At 35.4% G+C, this 18,685-nt stretch overlaps 2 protein-coding genes across 2 annotated transcripts in view; both read left to right on the top strand.

Annotated features, from left to right (window-relative positions):
* The window catches only part of LOC144434206 (uncharacterized), a 28,625-nt gene extending 20,805 nt beyond the window's left edge, over positions 1–7,820 (top strand). Inside the window, exons 5-7 of the mRNA XM_078122660.1 lie at positions 5,190–5,630; positions 6,418–6,858; positions 7,648–7,820. Coding sequence (XP_077978786.1) covers positions 5,190–5,630; positions 6,418–6,858; positions 7,648–7,820 — 1,055 coding nt within the window. The remainder of the gene's footprint in view (positions 1–5,189; positions 5,631–6,417; positions 6,859–7,647) is intronic.
* A 65-nt stretch (positions 7,821–7,885) lies between these two features.
* On the top strand, positions 7,886–17,257 carry LOC144434081 (uncharacterized). Its single transcript, XM_078122537.1, has 7 exons — positions 7,886–8,088; positions 8,866–9,306; positions 10,094–10,534; positions 11,312–11,752; positions 12,540–12,980; positions 13,759–14,199; positions 17,054–17,257. The coding sequence occupies exons 1-7, from the start codon at positions 7,983–7,985 to the stop codon at positions 17,068–17,070; spliced, it is 2,328 nt and encodes a 775-aa protein (XP_077978663.1). The 5' UTR covers positions 7,886–7,982; the 3' UTR covers positions 17,071–17,257.
* Positions 17,258–18,685: the final 1,428 nt, after the last annotated feature.

Below are 18,685 nucleotides of genomic sequence, written 5' to 3'. Positions count from 1 at the left end.
GTCCGTTATATGTAACAGTCATGGTACAACCAGTATAGTATATCCATCGCGTTGCATGACCAACGTAAGAGATATTCTCCCGTTGGAAAATATCATTGCACGTCAATCTTTACCCCACTTTGTATTCATCTATCAAAGTAACATTCGACATTATAAAAAGGTATATGAAAATTTCAAAAATAAAATGATAATGATAAGTCTACATTTGTGGAGAATAGATTTCTACTCTGTTTCAAAATAACATGTTTCCTTTATTTTCAATATATTGCATGACGTCATTATTTGTCACGTGATATTGGATCCAAAATTGAGATTAAAACAGGAAATGAAAAACACCCTTATATTTAACTGTGTGGTTGAAAATAACAATAAATTAAGTGAAAACATTTGGAATTTGAGAGGTAATTAAACTGTTATAAATTACTAATTTGGAAAATGCAAAACGAAGCCCCCAGTGCAATGAAATGGCCTGTACAACGTTGCCGATGATACCAACGAATATATGGCTTTAAATTGTACTGAATTTTACATTGTATTTGTTGGTCTTAAAATTTGACTCGGAACCTTCAGACATGGGTTTATTTTATACGGTCTTCTAGTCAATGTGCATTTGATTTGGTAAAACATGGACACTCCTTGCTTGCACAGAAAATCTTACGAATTTGTCAATTTTTTTCATGGAAATTTCTTAGCTTATATTACACCTTTTAAAGTTTTGAAATACTTGGTTAATGGTGAATAAACTATACGCTATAGACTGATTTGAATGCAACCCTTGTAATTTTGTACCTCTTTTCTCAATTCTGTATTCACAACTGACAATTTTGGCAAAACAGCTAGCAGAGCCTAATTCAAATCAACAACTTAATCACGCAATTGATAATTGTAAATAGAATGCTCTTGTTCACATTCATTTCATATCAAAACATAAACATGTGTTGGCAACTCAAATGCGATTATATGATAACTGAGTATCTTACTCTCGTCATGTAACATTTTAACATCAACATGTTATGTGATACGTATAATTTTGGTGTGTGTACAAGGCTGGCAAATACTTGCTATAGATCGACTATGCCGTCACCGATGGCATACTTGATATCTACCCACAGAGTTTTTCACAATTTGATGGTATTCCATTTTAATTACTCTCAGACTGTTGCCACTGAATCACTCTTTCACTGGTATACAGTAATGCAATTTAATTACTTAATTGCTCTTTTGGATATGAAATGATATTGGATATATTACGGCATTATTTTCATTCGCGGTAATCATTAACGGGTACTCTGTACTCCAAACAACTCCAAATGTTTCTAACGTGTTTTCTCCATCGAGTCTACTAGTCATGACGAAAACGTTCATTTTGATCTTTCTGGTTGGCATTGCCGCCTCAGTTGTGGTGAGTACTTTAATTTGTAAAGGTTATTACAATGATATCGGCTCATCCAAATTTTTAATCTTTTGCTTTTGTTATGTTTTCACCATGTACTCAAGATCCCACCTGTGTTGCCTGGAACGCTACCCTTGGTTGTTCTGTATTTTTCCAAATATATTCGTAACCACTAGCTACAATAATTCGTACATGCCGTACTATAAAGGGTTATTGATTACAAGTTCGTTGAGATAAATCACAGAACTGCTTTTCTTATTTCATCAAAGCTATGTCATTTTCAGTAAGTCTTCATCATGGTATTCTTGCTGAAAGTTTTTTTTTTCATAAAACACAGTCGTCGTTCCCTACCACCGTAGCAAGTCAAAACATGGTGTTACAATAGCATTATTTGCCATATTATCGTGAATCATACATTTTGACCATCAGATGTGAAATGATTATAGCTCTGTATACAAGCGAACGTTAACGGTGAAGGAAATTATTGTGATCGCCATCAAGTTACGGTAATGAAATGCAAGATATCACACAAAGATAAAAACAGTCAAGCTCCTTATCCAACACCCTGAAGTTTGATTGAATATTCACACATTATGGATTGGTTCAGATATAAGCTTTTGAAATGCTATTTGCTGTTATTTGTTCACTGGTCACATAGTGTTGTTCAAACTTATATATCTCTTTAATGTCTAACGCTTTCTCTTCCGTATATTTTATTAAAATATCTCCACCACGTGTTTCTTTCTTGATCCCGTGATAAGCGTACGGGTACTGTAGAAAACAATGACGTGTGTTTATGAAAACAGTTTGACACCAAGGTACTAGGTAGCTATAGCTATTAATTGTTTTGATATCATCATCAACGTATACTCAGTCAAGAATTTACTGTCGCCAAATTATCGCCCTGATACAGCGAACCCATCCATTTACACCATATGTTTTATATTTTGGTCTGAAATGATTTCAGATGTAACATATTTTTGAAATTAATCACACATATCAATTTATTAACTGAATAGTGATTTGATTTAACAATACAGTAAACAAGCAAGCAAACAAACAAACAAACAAACAAACAAACAAACACGCATAGTTGGTCTCATGGAGCATTACAAGCAGATCTGAGTTATATTTTCATTGATCAACTCGTATCAGCTGCCATCATGCTAAAATTCATTTTGCAAGTCTCTGAAACTGCAAACTTAATGTAAAAGGATTTCTCTGAAATTAAAGCTGATTCAATTTCTTATATAACCATCAACATATATACTCAGTTGAGAATTCACAATCACCAAGCTTACGCCCTGATACAGCGAACCCATCCATTTACACCATAAGTTTTATATCTTGGTTTCAAATAATTTCAGATCCAACTTTAATTTAATGAAACTAATCACACAACTCAAATTCAATTTTGATTTGGTTGAACAGAACACGGTAAACCAAATAAACATGCAAATTTGTTGTCATAGAGCATTATAAGCAGATTAGAAGTATATTTTCACTGATCAAATTAAATCAGCTACCATTGTCAATTTCATTTTTCCCATACTATTTTGTGGATTTTTTTTATGCCCGATGATTTGTAACTTACCCAATATGTATTTCTTGAGGAAAGTATAGTTTTACGTGGATATGTTTCTGTAAATGCGTGCGTGCGTGCGCGCGCGCGCGCGTGCGTGTGTGTGTGTGTGTGTGTGTGTGTGTGTGTGTGTGTGAAAACGGCAAACAAAACTGGACCGACTGTCTTGGATATAAGGTGATGTTACCCATGTATCTATTTTAGGAATTGTTCCAATACATTGATTCTTTTCTTAATACACATACACATATGCTACAACATAATTGGCGGTAGTTTTCATTTTTCGTTATACAATTTCCCTTCAACAATTGTTTCCATTAACTGAAATCAACTTTCTCCTTGTCAATTTCACCCTTAACTGCAGCAATGTGAAGAGTCTATCCGTAAGTAATTTTATTCTATATTTTAAAACGAGCCCTAGGCCTCTTATCATATTACCATATGAGATAAAATATGTGTAACACAAAACTCTGTATTTTAAAATGATAATCAGTTCGACCTGAAATAAAAGTAATAGACAAACAAACAAAGGCATGGACATGGTGGATTATTCATTGCAGCTTTACTTCCTTTCTACACTAGCCTGTTTACGGCGATGTTGTGATACATCGTTAACTCGTTGTGCCTCCCTAGCCCTAGCATGTTTACTGTACTGTTGCGATACATCGTTAGCCGGTTGTACCTCCCTAGCACTAGCCTGTTTTTTTAGACACATCGTTAGCTGGTTGTACCTCCCTAACCCTAGCCTGTTTACTACACTGTTGAGATACATCGTTAGCTGGTTGTACCTCCTAGCCTGAACATCAACAACTTGTGGTGATTCCATTGTCAAAGCTGATAATAATGATTTGAAAATTTCGCCCAATAGCCTGGTCGATCATAGAGTGCAGTCCTTTCTACCATGACAACTAGTTTGATTGTCCTTATTCAAATGAATCAGTATGTCAATATAAACACATTTCTCTATGTGGGGCAGAACTTGAAGTGGACGTATTAATTTAGGTATTATTTACATATCGTTATGTAAATTTACCTGTATGGGGTGCTGCATAACTACGTTTGAGAGATGTTGGTACTTGAATCATTTGAACATTTTCTCAGTACAAGCTGTTGATGTGAGGTACTGGGGAGGTACGACCAGCTAAGGATGTATTTGAATAGTGCCGTAAACAGGCTATCTAATACTGTAACACCAAATGATATGATAATAGACCTAAACATTGAATTCATCATCATAGCAATGTCGCAATGAAAGAGATGAACTCTGAACAATTTGCATCGTCATTTCAAACATGATCTAAACAATTTTTGTTATCAAAGGGACACGGTCTGGAACTTTGTAATTTTTCCGTTATTAAAGTTACTTATGATGAACTACTTACCGCAATAAGCACCCACAGTCACACCCAGAAATCCTACTTTATAACCTGAGCAGTGGGAACTAGTCATAGGTCATTATGTTATCTCATTTATTTCACGCACTTGGTTCTTCCAAACGATGGTAATGATAGTTATGATGGAGACAATAGTTATGATTGTAATATTTAGAAATTTACTTGAAATAGAGAGAAGGATAAGAAAATAATATTACAATTCCAGAAAATCATGAAAACGAATTATGTATTCTTGTTGGACTCTGTGCTGCAACCTATAAATGACCAGTGGGAACTAGTCATAGGACATTATATCATCTCATTTATTTCAGACAGTTGGTTCTTCAAAAGTAATATCTTTCAGACAAACGACCTAACTTTGGACTCTGTGCTTGAACCTATGAATGAAATGTTTAAGACCAATTACTGCTATAGAAGAATTTGTTTCATTAAAGGCTGATATACTTAAGTCGATTATATTCATACATGTGAAAGACATTGATAAGGAAGAATAGATTCGAAAACATCTTATCTTTGAAAAGCTCGACGTGTATTCATGGATGTTTGGCTTATTCTTTACATGAATTCTAAAAATAAATTAATGCCTACATTTAGTGTTGTTATCAAGCAGATAGCTTAACACTGACCAGTGGGAACTAGTCATAGGACATTATATCATCTCATTTATTGCAGAAAGTTGGTTCTTCCAAAGAAAATGAGTAATATCTTTCAGAAAAAAGAGCTGAATTTGAACGGATACTTATTCAAATACGTCTACTAGACTATCTCACATCCACTGTCAATGTTACTATTTATTATTCATCTTTATTCACCTTCACAGAATGCACAAACCTAAAGGAATTTTCTACCGATACCACATATCAATACCGGTATCTTGCATCATCATCACCTGTTACACGTGTTGACTTCAAAGCCAAGGCAAAGAACGATGTCCATATTGCACTCTCTGATGGACCAGAGGATAAGCCTGCCTTGTACGAGATTGTTATTGGAGGATGGGGAAATACGCAATCAGTCATACGACGTAGTAAACAGGGCAATACCAAAATAGAAGCAAGTACTCCTAGCATCCTGTCACCAACTGAATTCAGAGGATTTTGGATAACCTACAATAATGGTGTTATCAAGGTTGGAAAAGAAGGCCAGGCAGCATTTATGGAATGGACTGATCCCACTCCTTTACCTGTTAACAACATTGGATATTCCACTGGCTGGGGAAGTAATGGAGAATTCAAGTTCTGCGTTGATGAACCTGTCCAAGGTAAAATGTGACGTTATTCACTGTATAATTCTTAATCTAAATATATCAACTTTACATGTTAGAGTCGGAAATGTGTTCACTGGGAAATAGCCTGTGAGTTATTTCTAGGATTACCTGCGCACTAATTAATGCAACGTTGATAAACTCTAGCTGATAAGACAATGATAGCGGTAGGAAATAGGAAAAGACAGTCAATGGAAACGATAGTTAGGATGGCAATACTTAAAACTTTTTTTTTGAAATAGAGAGAAAAATAAGAAAATAATATTATAATTCCCGAAAATCATGAAAAGGAATTATACATTCTTGTTGGACTCTGTGCTGGAACCTATGAATGAAATGTTTAAGACCAATTACTGCTATAGAAGAATTTGTTTCATTAAAGGCTGATATACTTAAGTCGATTATATTCATTGATGTGAAAGACGTTGATAAGGAAGAATAGATTCGAAAACTTCTTTCCTTTGGAAAACTCGAGGTGTATACATAGCTCTTAGGCTTACTGTTTACGTGATTTCAAAAATCAATTAATGCCTATACTTTGGTGTTGTTAACAAGCAGATAGCTTAACACTGACCAGTGGGAACTAGTCATAGGACATTATATCATCTTGTTTATTTCAGACAGTTGGTTCTTCAGAGAGTTGGTTCTTCCATAGAAAATGGGTAATATCTTTCAGAAAAAAGAGCTGAATTTGAACGGATACTTAATCAAATACGTCTACTAGACTATCTCACATCCACTGTCAATGTTACTATTTATTATTCATCTTTATTCACCTTCACAGAATGCACAAACCTAAAGGAATTTTCTACCGATACCACATATCAATACCGGTATCTTGCATCATCATCACCTGTTACACGTGTTGACTTCAAAGCCAAGGCAAAGAACGATGTCCATATTGCACTCTCTGATGGACCAGAGGATAAGCCTGCCTTGTACGAGATTGTTATTGGAGGATGGGGAAATACGCAATCAGTCATACGACGTAGTAAACAGGGCAACACCAAAATAGAAGCAAGTACTCCTAGCATCCTGTCACCAACTGAATTCAGAGGATTTTGGATAACCTACAATAATGGTGTTATCAAGGTTGGAAAAGAAGGCCAGGCAGCATTTATGGAATGGACTGATCCCACTCCTTTACCTGTTAACAACATTGGATATTCCACTGGCTGGGGAAGTAATGGAGAATTCAAGTTCTGCGTTGATGAACCTGTCCAAGGTAAAATGTGACGTTATTCACTGTATAATTCTTAATCTAAATATATCAACTTTACATGTTAGAGTCGGAAATGTGTTCACTGGGAAATAGCCTGTGAGTTATTTCTAGGATTACCTGCGCACTAATTAATGCAACGTTGATAAACTCTAGCTGATAAGACAATGATAGCGGTAGGAAATAGGAAAAGACAGTCAATGGAAACGATAGTTAGGATGGCAATACTTAAAACTTTTTTTTTGAAATAGAGAGAAAAATAAGAAAATAATATTATAATTCCCGAAAATCATGAAAAGGAATTATACATTCTTGTTGGACTCTGTGCTGGAACCTATGAATGAAATGTTTAAGACCAATTACTGCTATAGAAGAATTTGTTTCATTAAAGGCTGATATACTTAAGTCGATTATATTCATAGATGTGAAAGACGTTGATAAGGAAGAATAGATTCGAAAACTTCTTTCCTTTGGAAAACTCGAGGTGTATACATAGCTCTTAGGCTTACTGTTTACGTGATTTCAAAAATCAATTAATGCCTATATACTTTGGTGTTGTTAACAATCAGATAGCTTAACACTGACCAGTGGGAATTAGTCATAGGACATTATATCATCTTGTTTATTTCAGACAGTTGGTTCTTCAGAGAGTTGGTTCTTCCATAGAAAATGGGTAATATCTTTCAGAAAAAAGAGCTGAATTTGAACGGATACTTAATCAAATACGTCTACTAGACTATCTCACATCCACTGTCAATGTTACTATTTATTATTCATCTTTATTCACCTTCACAGAATGCACAAACCTAAAGGAATTTTCTACCGATACCACATATCAATACCGGTATCTTGCATCATCATCACCTGTTACACGTGTTGACTTCAAAGCCAAGGCAAATAACGATGTCCACATTGCACTCTCTGATGGACCAGAGGATAAGCCTGCCTTGTACGAGATTGTTATTTGAGGATGGGGAAATACGCAATCAGTCATACGACGTAGTAAACAGGGCAATACCAAAGTAGAAGCAAGTACTCCTAGCATCCTGTCACCAACTGAATTCAGAGGATTTTGGATAACCTACAATAATGGTGTTATCAAGGTTGGAAAAGAAGGCCATGCAGCATTTATGGAATGGACTGATCCCACTCCTTTACCTGTTAACAACATTGGATATTCCACTGGCTGGGGAAGTAATGGAGAATTCAAGTTCTGCGTCGATGAACCTGTCCAAGGTAAAATGTGACGTTATTCACTGTATAATTCTTAATCTAAATATATCAACTTTACATGTTAGAGTCGGAAATGTGTTCACTGGGAAATAGCCTGTGAGTTATTTCTAGGATTACCTGCGCACTAATTAATGCAACGTTGATAAACTCTAGCTGATAAGACAATGATAGCGGTAGGAAATAGGAAAAGACAGTCAAAGGAAACGATAGTTAGGATGGCAATACTTTTTTGAAATAGAGAGAAAAATAAGAAAATAATATTATAATTCCCGAAAATCATGAAAAGGAATTATACATTCTTGTTGGACTCTGTGCTGGAACCTATGAATGAAATGTTTAAGACCAATTACTGCTATAGAAGAATTTGTTTCATTAAAGGCTAATATACTTAAGTCGATTATATTCATAGATGTGAAAGACGTTGATAAGGAAGAATAGATTCGAAAACTTCTTTCCTTTGGAAAACTCGAGGTGTATACATAGCTCTTAGGCTTACTGTTTATGTGATTTCAAAAATCAATTAACGCCTATACTTTGATGTTGTTAACAATCAGATAGCTTAACACTGACCAGTGGGAACTAGTCATAGGACATTATATCATCTTGTTTATTTCAGACAGTTGGTTCTTCAGAGAGTTGGTTCTTCCATAGAAAATGGGTAATATCTTTCAGAAAAAAGAGCTGAATTTGAACGGATACTTAATCAAATACGTCTACTAGACTATCTCACATCCACTGTCAATGTTACTATTTATTATTCATCTTTATTCACCTTCACAGAATGCACAAACCTAAAGGAATTTTCTACCGATACCACATATCAATACCGGTATCTTGCATCATCATCACCTGTTACACGTGTTGACTTCAAAGCCAAGGCAAAGAACGATGTCCATATTGCACTCTCTGATGGACCAGAGGATAAGCCTGCCTTGTACGAGATTGTTATTGGAGGATGGGGAAATACGCAATCAGTCATACGACGTAGTAAACAGGGCAATACCAAAATAGAAGCAAGTACTCCTAGCATCCTGTCACCAACTGAATTCAGAGGATTTTGGATAACCTACAATAATGGTGTTATCAAGGTTGGAAAAGAAGGCCAGGCAGCATTTATGGAATGGACTGATCCCACTCCTTTACCTGTTAACAACATTGGATATTCCACTGGCTGGGGAAGTAATGGAGAATTCAAGTTCTGCGTTGATGAACCTGTCCAAGGTAAAATGTGACGTTATTCACTGTATAATTCTTAATCTAAATATATCAACTTTACATGTTAGAGTCGGAAATGTGTTCACTGGGAATTAGCCTGTGAGTTATTTCTAGGATTACCTGCGCACTAATTAATGCAACGTTGATAAACTCTAGCTGATAAGACAATGATAGCGGTAGGAAATAGGAAAAGACAGTCAAAGGAAACGATAGTTAGGATGGCAATACTTAAAACTTTTTTTTTGAAATAGAGAGAAAAATAAGAAAATAATATTATAATTCCCGAAAATCATGAAAAGGAATTATACATTCTTGTTGGACTCTGTGCTGGAACCTATGAATGAAATGTTTAAGACCAATTACTGCTATAGAAGAATTTGTTTCATTAAAGGCTGATATACTTAAGTCGATTATATTCATTGATGTGAAAGACGTTGATAAGGAAGAATAGATTCGAAAACTTCTTTCCTTTGGAAAACTCGAGGTGTATACATAGCTCTTAGGCTTACTGTTTACGTGATTTCAAAAATCAATTAATGCCTATACTTTGGTGTTGTTAACAAGCAGATAGCTTAACACTGACCAGTGGGAACTAGTCATAGGACATTATATCATCTTGTTTATTTCAGACAGTTGGTTCTTCAGAGAGTTGGTTCTTCCATAGAAAATGGGTAATATCTTTCAGAAAAAAGAGCTGAATTTGAACGGATACTTAATCAAATACGTCTACTAGACTATCTCACATCCACTGTCAATGTTACTATTTATTATTCATCTTTATTCACCTTCACAGAATGCACAAACCTAAAGGAATTTTCTACCGATACCACATATCAATACCGGTATCTTGCATCATCATCACCTGTTACACGTGTTGACTTCAAAGCCAAGGCAAATAACGATGTCCACATTGCACTCTCTGATGGACCAGAGGATAAGCCTGCCTTGTACGAGATTGTTATTGGAGGATGGGGAAATACGCAATCAGTCATACGACGTAGTAAACAGGGCAATACCAAAGTAGAAGCAAGTACTCCTAGCATCCTGTCACCAACTGAATTCAGAGGATTTTGGATAACCTACAATAATGGTGTTATCAAGGTTGGAAAAGAAGGCCATGCAGCATTTATGGAATGGACTGATCCCACTCCTTTACCTGTTAACAACATTGGATATTCCACTGGCTGGGGAAGTAATGGAGAATTCAAGTTCTGCGTCGATGAACCTGTCCAAGGTAAAATGTGACGTTATTCACTGTATAATTCTTAATCTAAATATATCAACTTTACATGTTAGAGTCGGAAATGTGTTCACTGGGAAATAGCCTGTGAGTTATTTCTAGGATTACCTGCGCACTAATTAATGCAACGTTGATAAACTCTAGCTGATAAGACAATGATAGCGGTAGGAAATAGGAAAAGACAGTCAAAGGAAACGATAGTTAGGATGGCAATACTTTTTTGAAATAGAGAGAAAAATAAGAAAATAATATTATAATTCCCGAAAATCATGAAAAGGAATTATACATTCTTGTTGGACTCTGTGCTGGAACCTATGAATGAAATGTTTAAGACCAATTACTGCTATAGAAGAATTTGTTTCATTAAAGGCTAATATACTTAAGTCGATTATATTCATAGATGTGAAAGACGTTGATAAGGAAGAATAGATTCGAAAACTTCTTTCCTTTGGAAAACTCGAGGTGTATACATAGCTCTTAGGCTTACTGTTTATGTGATTTCAAAAATCAATTAACGCCTATACTTTGATGTTGTTAACAATCAGATAGCTTAACACTGACCAGTGGGAACTAGTCATAGGACATTATATCATCTTGTTTATTTCAGACAGTTGGTTCTTCAGAGAGTTGGTTCTTCCATAGAAAATGGGTAATATCTTTCAGAAAAAAGAGCTGAATTTGAACGGATACTTAATCAAATACGTCTACTAGACTATCTCACATCCACTGTCAATGTTACTATTTATTATTCATCTTTATTCACCTTCACAGAATGCACAAACCTAAAGGAATTTTCTACCGATACCACATATCAATACCGGTATCTTGCATCATCATCACCTGTTACACGTGTTGACTTCAAAGCCAAGGCAAAGAACGATGTCCATATTGCACTCTCTGATGGACCAGAGGATAAGCCTGCCTTGTACGAGATTGTTATTGGAGGATGGGGAAATACGCAATCAGTCATACGACGTAGTAAACAGGGCAATACCAAAATAGAAGCAAGTACTCCTAGCATCCTGTCACCAACTGAATTCAGAGGATTTTGGATAACCTACAATAATGGTGTTATCAAGGTTGGAAAAGAAGGCCAGGCAGCATTTATGGAATGGACTGATCCCACTCCTTTACCTGTTAACAACATTGGATATTCCACTGGCTGGGGAAGTAATGGAGAATTCAAGTTCTGCGTTGATGAACCTGTCCAAGGTAAAATGTGACGTTATTCACTGTATAATTCTTAATCTAAATATATCAACTTTACATGTTAGAGTCGGAAATGTGTTCACTGGGAATTAGCCTGTGAGTTATTTCTAGGATTACCTGCGCACTAATTAATGCAACGTTGATAAACTCTAGCTGATAAGACAATGATAGCGGTAGGAAATAGGAAAAGACAGTCAAAGGAAACGATAGTTAGGATGGCAATACTTAAAACTTTTTTTTTGAAATAGAGAGAAAAATAAGAAAATAATATTATAATTCCCGAAAATCATGAAAAGGAATTATACATTCTTGTTGGACTCTGTGCTGGAACCTATGAATGAAATGTTTAAGACCAATTACTGCTATAGAAGAATTTGTTTCATTAAAGGCTGATATACTTAAGTCGATTATATTCATTGATGTGAAAGACGTTGATAAGGAAGAATAGATTCGAAAACTTCTTTCCTTTGGAAAACTCGAGGTGTATACATAGCTCTTAGGCTTACTGTTTACGTGATTTCAAAAATCAATTAATGCCTATACTTTGGTGTTGTTAACAAGCAGATAGCTTAACACTGACCAGTGGGAACTAGTCATAGGACATTATATCATCTTGTTTATTTCAGACAGTTGGTTCTTCAGAGAGTTGGTTCTTCCATAGAAAATGGGTAATATCTTTCAGAAAAAAGAGCTGAATTTGAACGGATACTTAATCAAATACGTCTACTAGACTATCTCACATCCACTGTCAATGTTACTATTTATTATTCATCTTTATTCACCTTCACAGAATGCACAAACCTAAAGGAATTTTCTACCGATACCACATATCAATACCGGTATCTTGCATCATCATCACCTGTTACACGTGTTGACTTCAAAGCCAAGGCAAATAACGATGTCCACATTGCACTCTCTGATGGACCAGAGGATAAGCCTGCCTTGTACGAGATTGTTATTGGAGGATGGGGAAATACGCAATCAGTCATACGACGTAGTAAACAGGGCAATACCAAAGTAGAAGCAAGTACTCCTAGCATCCTGTCACCAACTGAATTCAGAGGATTTTGGATAACCTACAATAATGGTGTTATCAAGGTTGGAAAAGAAGGCCATGCAGCATTTATGGAATGGACTGATCCCACTCCTTTACCTGTTAACAACATTGGATATTCCACTGGCTGGGGAAGTAATGGAGAATTCAAGTTCTGCGTCGATGAACCTGTCCAAGGTAAAATGTGACGTTATTCACTGTATAATTCTTAATCTAAATATATCAACTTTACATGTTAGAGTCGGAAATGTGTTCACTGGGAAATAGCCTGTGAGTTATTTCTAGGATTACCTGCGCACTAATTAATGCAACGTTGATAAACTCTAGCTGATAAGACAATGATAGCGGTAGGAAATAGGAAAAGACAGTCAAAGGAAACGATAGTTAGGATGGCAATACTTTTTTTGAAATAGAGAGAAAAATAAGAAAATAATATTATAATTCCCGAAAATCATGAAAAGGAATTATACATTCTTGTTGGACTCTGTGCTGGAACCTATGAATGAAATGTTTAAGACCAATTACTGCTATAGAAGAATTTGTTTCATTAAAGGCTAATATACTTAAGTCGATTATATTCATAGATGTGAAAGACGTTGATAAGGAAGAATAGATTCGAAAACTTCTTTCCTTTGGAAAACTCGAGGTGTATACATAGCTCTTAGGCTTACTGTTTATGTGATTTCAAAAATCAATTAACGCCTATACTTTGATGTTGTTAACAATCAGATAGCTTAACACTGACCAGTGGGAACTAGTCATAGGACATTATATCATCTTGTTTATTTCAGACAGTTGGTTCTTCAGAGAGTTGGTTCTTCCATAGAAAATGGGTAATATCTTTCAGAAAAAAGAGCTGAATTTGAACGGATACTTAATCAAATACGTCTACTAGACTATCTCACATCCACTGTCAATGTTACTATTTATTATTCATCTTTATTCACCTTCACAGAATGCACAAACCTAAAGGAATTTTCTACCGATACCACATATCAATACCGGTATCTTGCATCATCATCACCTGTTACACGTGTTGACTTCAAAGCCAAGGCAAAGAACGATGTCCATATTGCACTCTCTGATGGACCAGAGGATAAGCCTGCCTTGTACGAGATTGTTATTGGAGGATGGGGAAATACGCAATCAGTCATACGACGTAGTAAACAGGGCAATACCAAAATAGAAGCAAGTACTCCTAGCATCCTGTCACCAACTGAATTCAGAGGATTTTGGATAACCTACAATAATGGTGTTATCAAGGTTGGAAAAGAAGGCCAGGCAGCATTTATGGAATGGACTGATCCCACTCCTTTACCTGTTAACAACATTGGATATTCCACTGGCTGGGGAAGTAATGGAGAATTCAAGTTCTGCGTTGATGAACCTGTCCAAGGTAAAATGTGACGTTATTCACTGTATAATTCTTAATCTAAATATATCAACTTTACATGTTAGAGTCGGAAATGTGTTCACTGGGAAATAGCCTGTGAGTTATTTCTAGGATTACCTGCGCACTAATTAATGCAACGTTGATAAACTCTAGCTGATAAGACAATGATAGCGGTGGGAAATAGGAAAAGACAGTCAAAGGAAACGATAGTTAGGATGGCAATACTTAAAACTGTTTTTTTTGAAATAGAGAGAAAAATAAGAAAATAATATTATAATTCCCGAAAATCATGAAAAGGAATTATACATTCTTGTTGGACTCTGTGCTGGAACCTATGAATGAAATGTTTAAGACCAATTACTGCTATAGAAGAATTTGTTTCATTAAAGGCTGATATACTTACTTTAAGTCGATTATATTCATATATGTGAAAGACATTGATAAGGAAGAATAGATTCGAAAACATCTTATCTTTGAAAAGCTCGAGGTGTATACATAGCTCTTAGGCTTACTGTTTACGTGATTTCAAAAATCAATTAATGCCTATACTTTGGTGTTGTTAACAAGCAGATAGCTTAAAGGTGATTCAAAATGCTCACATTCACTATCGCTAATTTGCTAGACGACAAGTTTGTGAAATGCATTCTGGTTTTAAAACTTTTCAAAAGCGTCTGCAAACACCTTAAAATGACCCTTTTTCAGTCACTTCCCTTCGGATTTACTTCGAGAGTTTTCGGGTATTTCCGGTCCCACCTAGACCACGGGATTTTATGACGTCATAAGGGTATACGTTAGCACTAAGACTATGACGAGCGTAGTCACTAGGTGAATAAAACTCAACAGCATTGTGAAAAAATACATTGCTAGTGGTTGTAACAGACATCAGTAAACAAAAACTACACTCTACATTTCTTATTAACCAACATTTACCGATATTTACTCACATTTTCTCACTAATTGGCAGTGTCTGTGGGTATAAATGCTAAAATATTATCTATATCTCCCCATATTATGGCAAAATAAATCAAAACGGCTAGACTACAGTGTAGATATACATAAACACTTGTAATGTCGGTCGCGTGTTTCAATTTATTTATCTGATTTTTTTATTATTTGCCGAGGAGAAGCATTACAATATCTTCGACATGCATGGCGTCGACAGCATATTTTAGCCCACTATACTCACTGATGTCGCCTTTTGAACGGCGCATTTAGCAACAAAGTAAACATATTTATCTTGAATAAATAAACTAGCTATTAGATTGCCATATTATCAGCAATAAAATTGTAAAGAATTGAGGAAATTTCGTGAGTTTAGTGTTGTCATTTACATGACTTTAGCAACTCGTCTGGAAGAAAACTTGTATGGTTTCCCTTGTTGCGATACCACTTAATTTAATGCAACAAGTCTATTTAATATTCATTAGAAGAATTTTGTAACGAATCATGGTATTCGAAGTATACAGTTTAGGAAACCAACAAATCAAATATCGCGATGTGTTAATGATATTAAATATGATTGGACAATATTGACGTCGGCAATCAAGGTCGTGACCCCAGCACATGGTTATGAAAGAAAGCCTGCAACTAGATACTTAGCCACGTCCGGTCCAATTTCTCAGGGTTTGTTTTGAAGTTAGAGACGTTATTTCTGTACAACTTGAAGAATTTTACAATATATCTGATTGATAAATATGGATTACATCAACACGTGGATAAATTTAACCCGACACGAATGTGCGCTGTGCTCTCCCGATTCCATACGTACATTGTACATACACTGCTTCAACTTTAATCGGCGGAACTATCCTAGTATAAGCTTACTGCCGCGGCCGCGGTGACTGCACAAAACTTGACAACACTACCCCTCTACCGATATATAATAATCACCTGTATACCGTGATAAAAACAAGCATTAATTCGAGTCCCCAACAAGTCGATGAGACCTCAGTACTTCTGTTCATTCCGATCCAAATGCGAGTATCTTAGGTTTTATATGGGTTTCAGACTCGGACTAGAGTATTACGCCCTAGACAATAATAGATGTAAACTTGTGTTCACAAGCCAAACATGTGACAATACAAGACCACAACGAAAACTGTGAAAAATTTACAGGTCACTCTCATTTTATATATGGACAACAAAATTAGGTCGGTCACAGTTCCATTTACATGATGCAATGACTCGGAGCGTGCTTCCTTATGCTCCGAGCAACTTGAATCGAATCAATTAGTGTATAATGGGACCAACAAATATATTGTGGCACATGTCCCGATACACCTTCTTGAAGTTTCCCATTGGTATTCTAATAGCTAGTATATTTATTCGAGATGAAATATGTTTACGTTGTTGTTAAATGCACTGTTCAAAAGGCGACGCGAGTACGATTGGGCTAAAATATGCCGTCCTTGGCCCGGGGATGCCGTCAAAACGTCACGACGGTATCGTAATGCTTCTTATCGGCAAATAATAAAAAATCAGATAAATAAAGTTTTTTTTAAAAATAATTTATGCTTATCAATGACTAGGTATAATTATATTATTCCCAATATTTTTTTTTTCATTCAGCCGGAAAGCACTCGTGACGTAATGGTTCTGTCATTACTCGTCTACCAACGCAGAGCAACAAGGCCCCTTAAGTCACTCGTATTTTCCTTACCTCAACAAAGAAAATTGTTTGGGAATAATACCTAAATATTCTATTTTGAGATTTAAAAAAAAAAGTTACTTGTTTATGTTGTCCGAATTGCTCCAAATGATTAGTTTGCCTATTTGCAATCCATCAACAGTTTGGATCTCACAATGTTTCCGAATTTTGAAATTCTCATTTGGTGTACTTTCTCTTCTATAATAACAGTTGTCAAGACTAGATGAAAAGGATACAGGCAGTGCAATATTGGTGATCACGGATTCAAAGATCAATATGGACTTCAAGTAATTGTTAAAGTATAACTACATGTACAAGATGTAACTCAGTGCTTATTCGCTAAAGTATGTTTCATTCGACGGTGGTGGTTATATCAGGGCAACTGCGCATGCTAACTAGTACTTTCCGACCTGAAGTCCACACTTTGAGTATTGGTTATTTTTGCTGCTAAATTTCTGATTTTAGTGTTCACTTGGTACATCTAGCAGTGTTATAATTTCCGTTCTTCCTACGTTTTTTCTTGTTTTGATTTTTTAAAAATTTCTTTGCATTTATCCGTGATTTACAAAGTGACAGTTATTATAGTATGTAAATCATTGTCCTCCGTTCAGGTAGCATCGCTTTTATCTGGGAAATATTTTATGTATTTTCGCGCATTATATAATTTTTCCATTTTTTTCCCCACTGTTATACCTTGTAATTGATTGATTGATTGGAGTTCAATAAAGAATGTCCGGTATTTTGCCGCCAAACTTGTCTTCTATGAGTTTTTTTGAGAGAGGGAGTCTGGTTTGACAAATATCTGACTAATATTGCAAAATTTTAGCGTCTAGCTCGACACATCGACATGCCTGAAATAAAATGTACATCTATTTAGTATAACTGATTTGATGATTTTCTACTAACTAACGAGGAGAAACTGTAGTTATGCTGGTAAAGATTTTGACGCCCTACACAATATTGACTATCTACTAATTTTACATTATCTTTGACTACAATAGTCGACTCTCTGCTCGGATGACTAAAATTCTCCAAAACGGTACTTTTCATCTAGTTTGAAATACCCTCCTTATATATTATCTATGTGAGCATACGCCGCCATATTGGCTACCTCATATTATCATGATGTAGTCAGGAAGTCAAGTTCTTGATGACTCGTCGATATACACAAATCATTGACAATAGTTGTGCCTTCACCTAAGACTCACGTGCACGCTATATTGAAAATGACTTTTCCGATTCTACCCAGTAACAACGCCATTAGAAAACGGTCATTTGTTTTTTAAGAGTTTTCAGTATTCTTTTTGAAACACACATTTTATTTATTTTGACAAGAATTCAACTTTTGAAGTGGTTGTAAATAAGATACATAAAACACAGAATCACACCTGTGACCTGACATATATGCATGCAAATGTTCCAGGTATATTTTATTCAGTCAATCATAATTACAATTCATCGTCATGCAGATGTGATCAAAATAAACGTCACAGCTGTTATTAGTGTTATCCATTTATCCACTCTCTAGCCATCAACATTTCTGAATTATTACGAAAGACTTACACTGATTTCTGTAGAGATATAATAAAATGACCCAAAACCACTAAAGAGAAAGTAAAGTGTTAATATCCATTTCTGATTAGTATCGTGTGGAGACCTGCAATGATTCATTCTGCAAAAAAGAAGAGATGAAAGAGAATGGTTATCTAATGAGAAAAATAAATAAATGAAATAACCTTTCATTTAAGGAAAATAAATGAGTTTCTACTGCTTTATTCTCAGAATGATATTACTTAATTCCATTCGATCAAGAAATTAACTTTTATTGATTAGAAAATGAAA

The sequence above is a fragment of the Glandiceps talaboti genome, chromosome 4 (genome assembly GCF_964340395.1).
Source record: "Glandiceps talaboti chromosome 4, keGlaTala1.1, whole genome shotgun sequence".
NCBI lineage: Eukaryota > Metazoa > Hemichordata > Enteropneusta > Spengelidae > Glandiceps > Glandiceps talaboti.
This window is presented reverse-complemented; position numbering and strand designations above follow the sequence as displayed.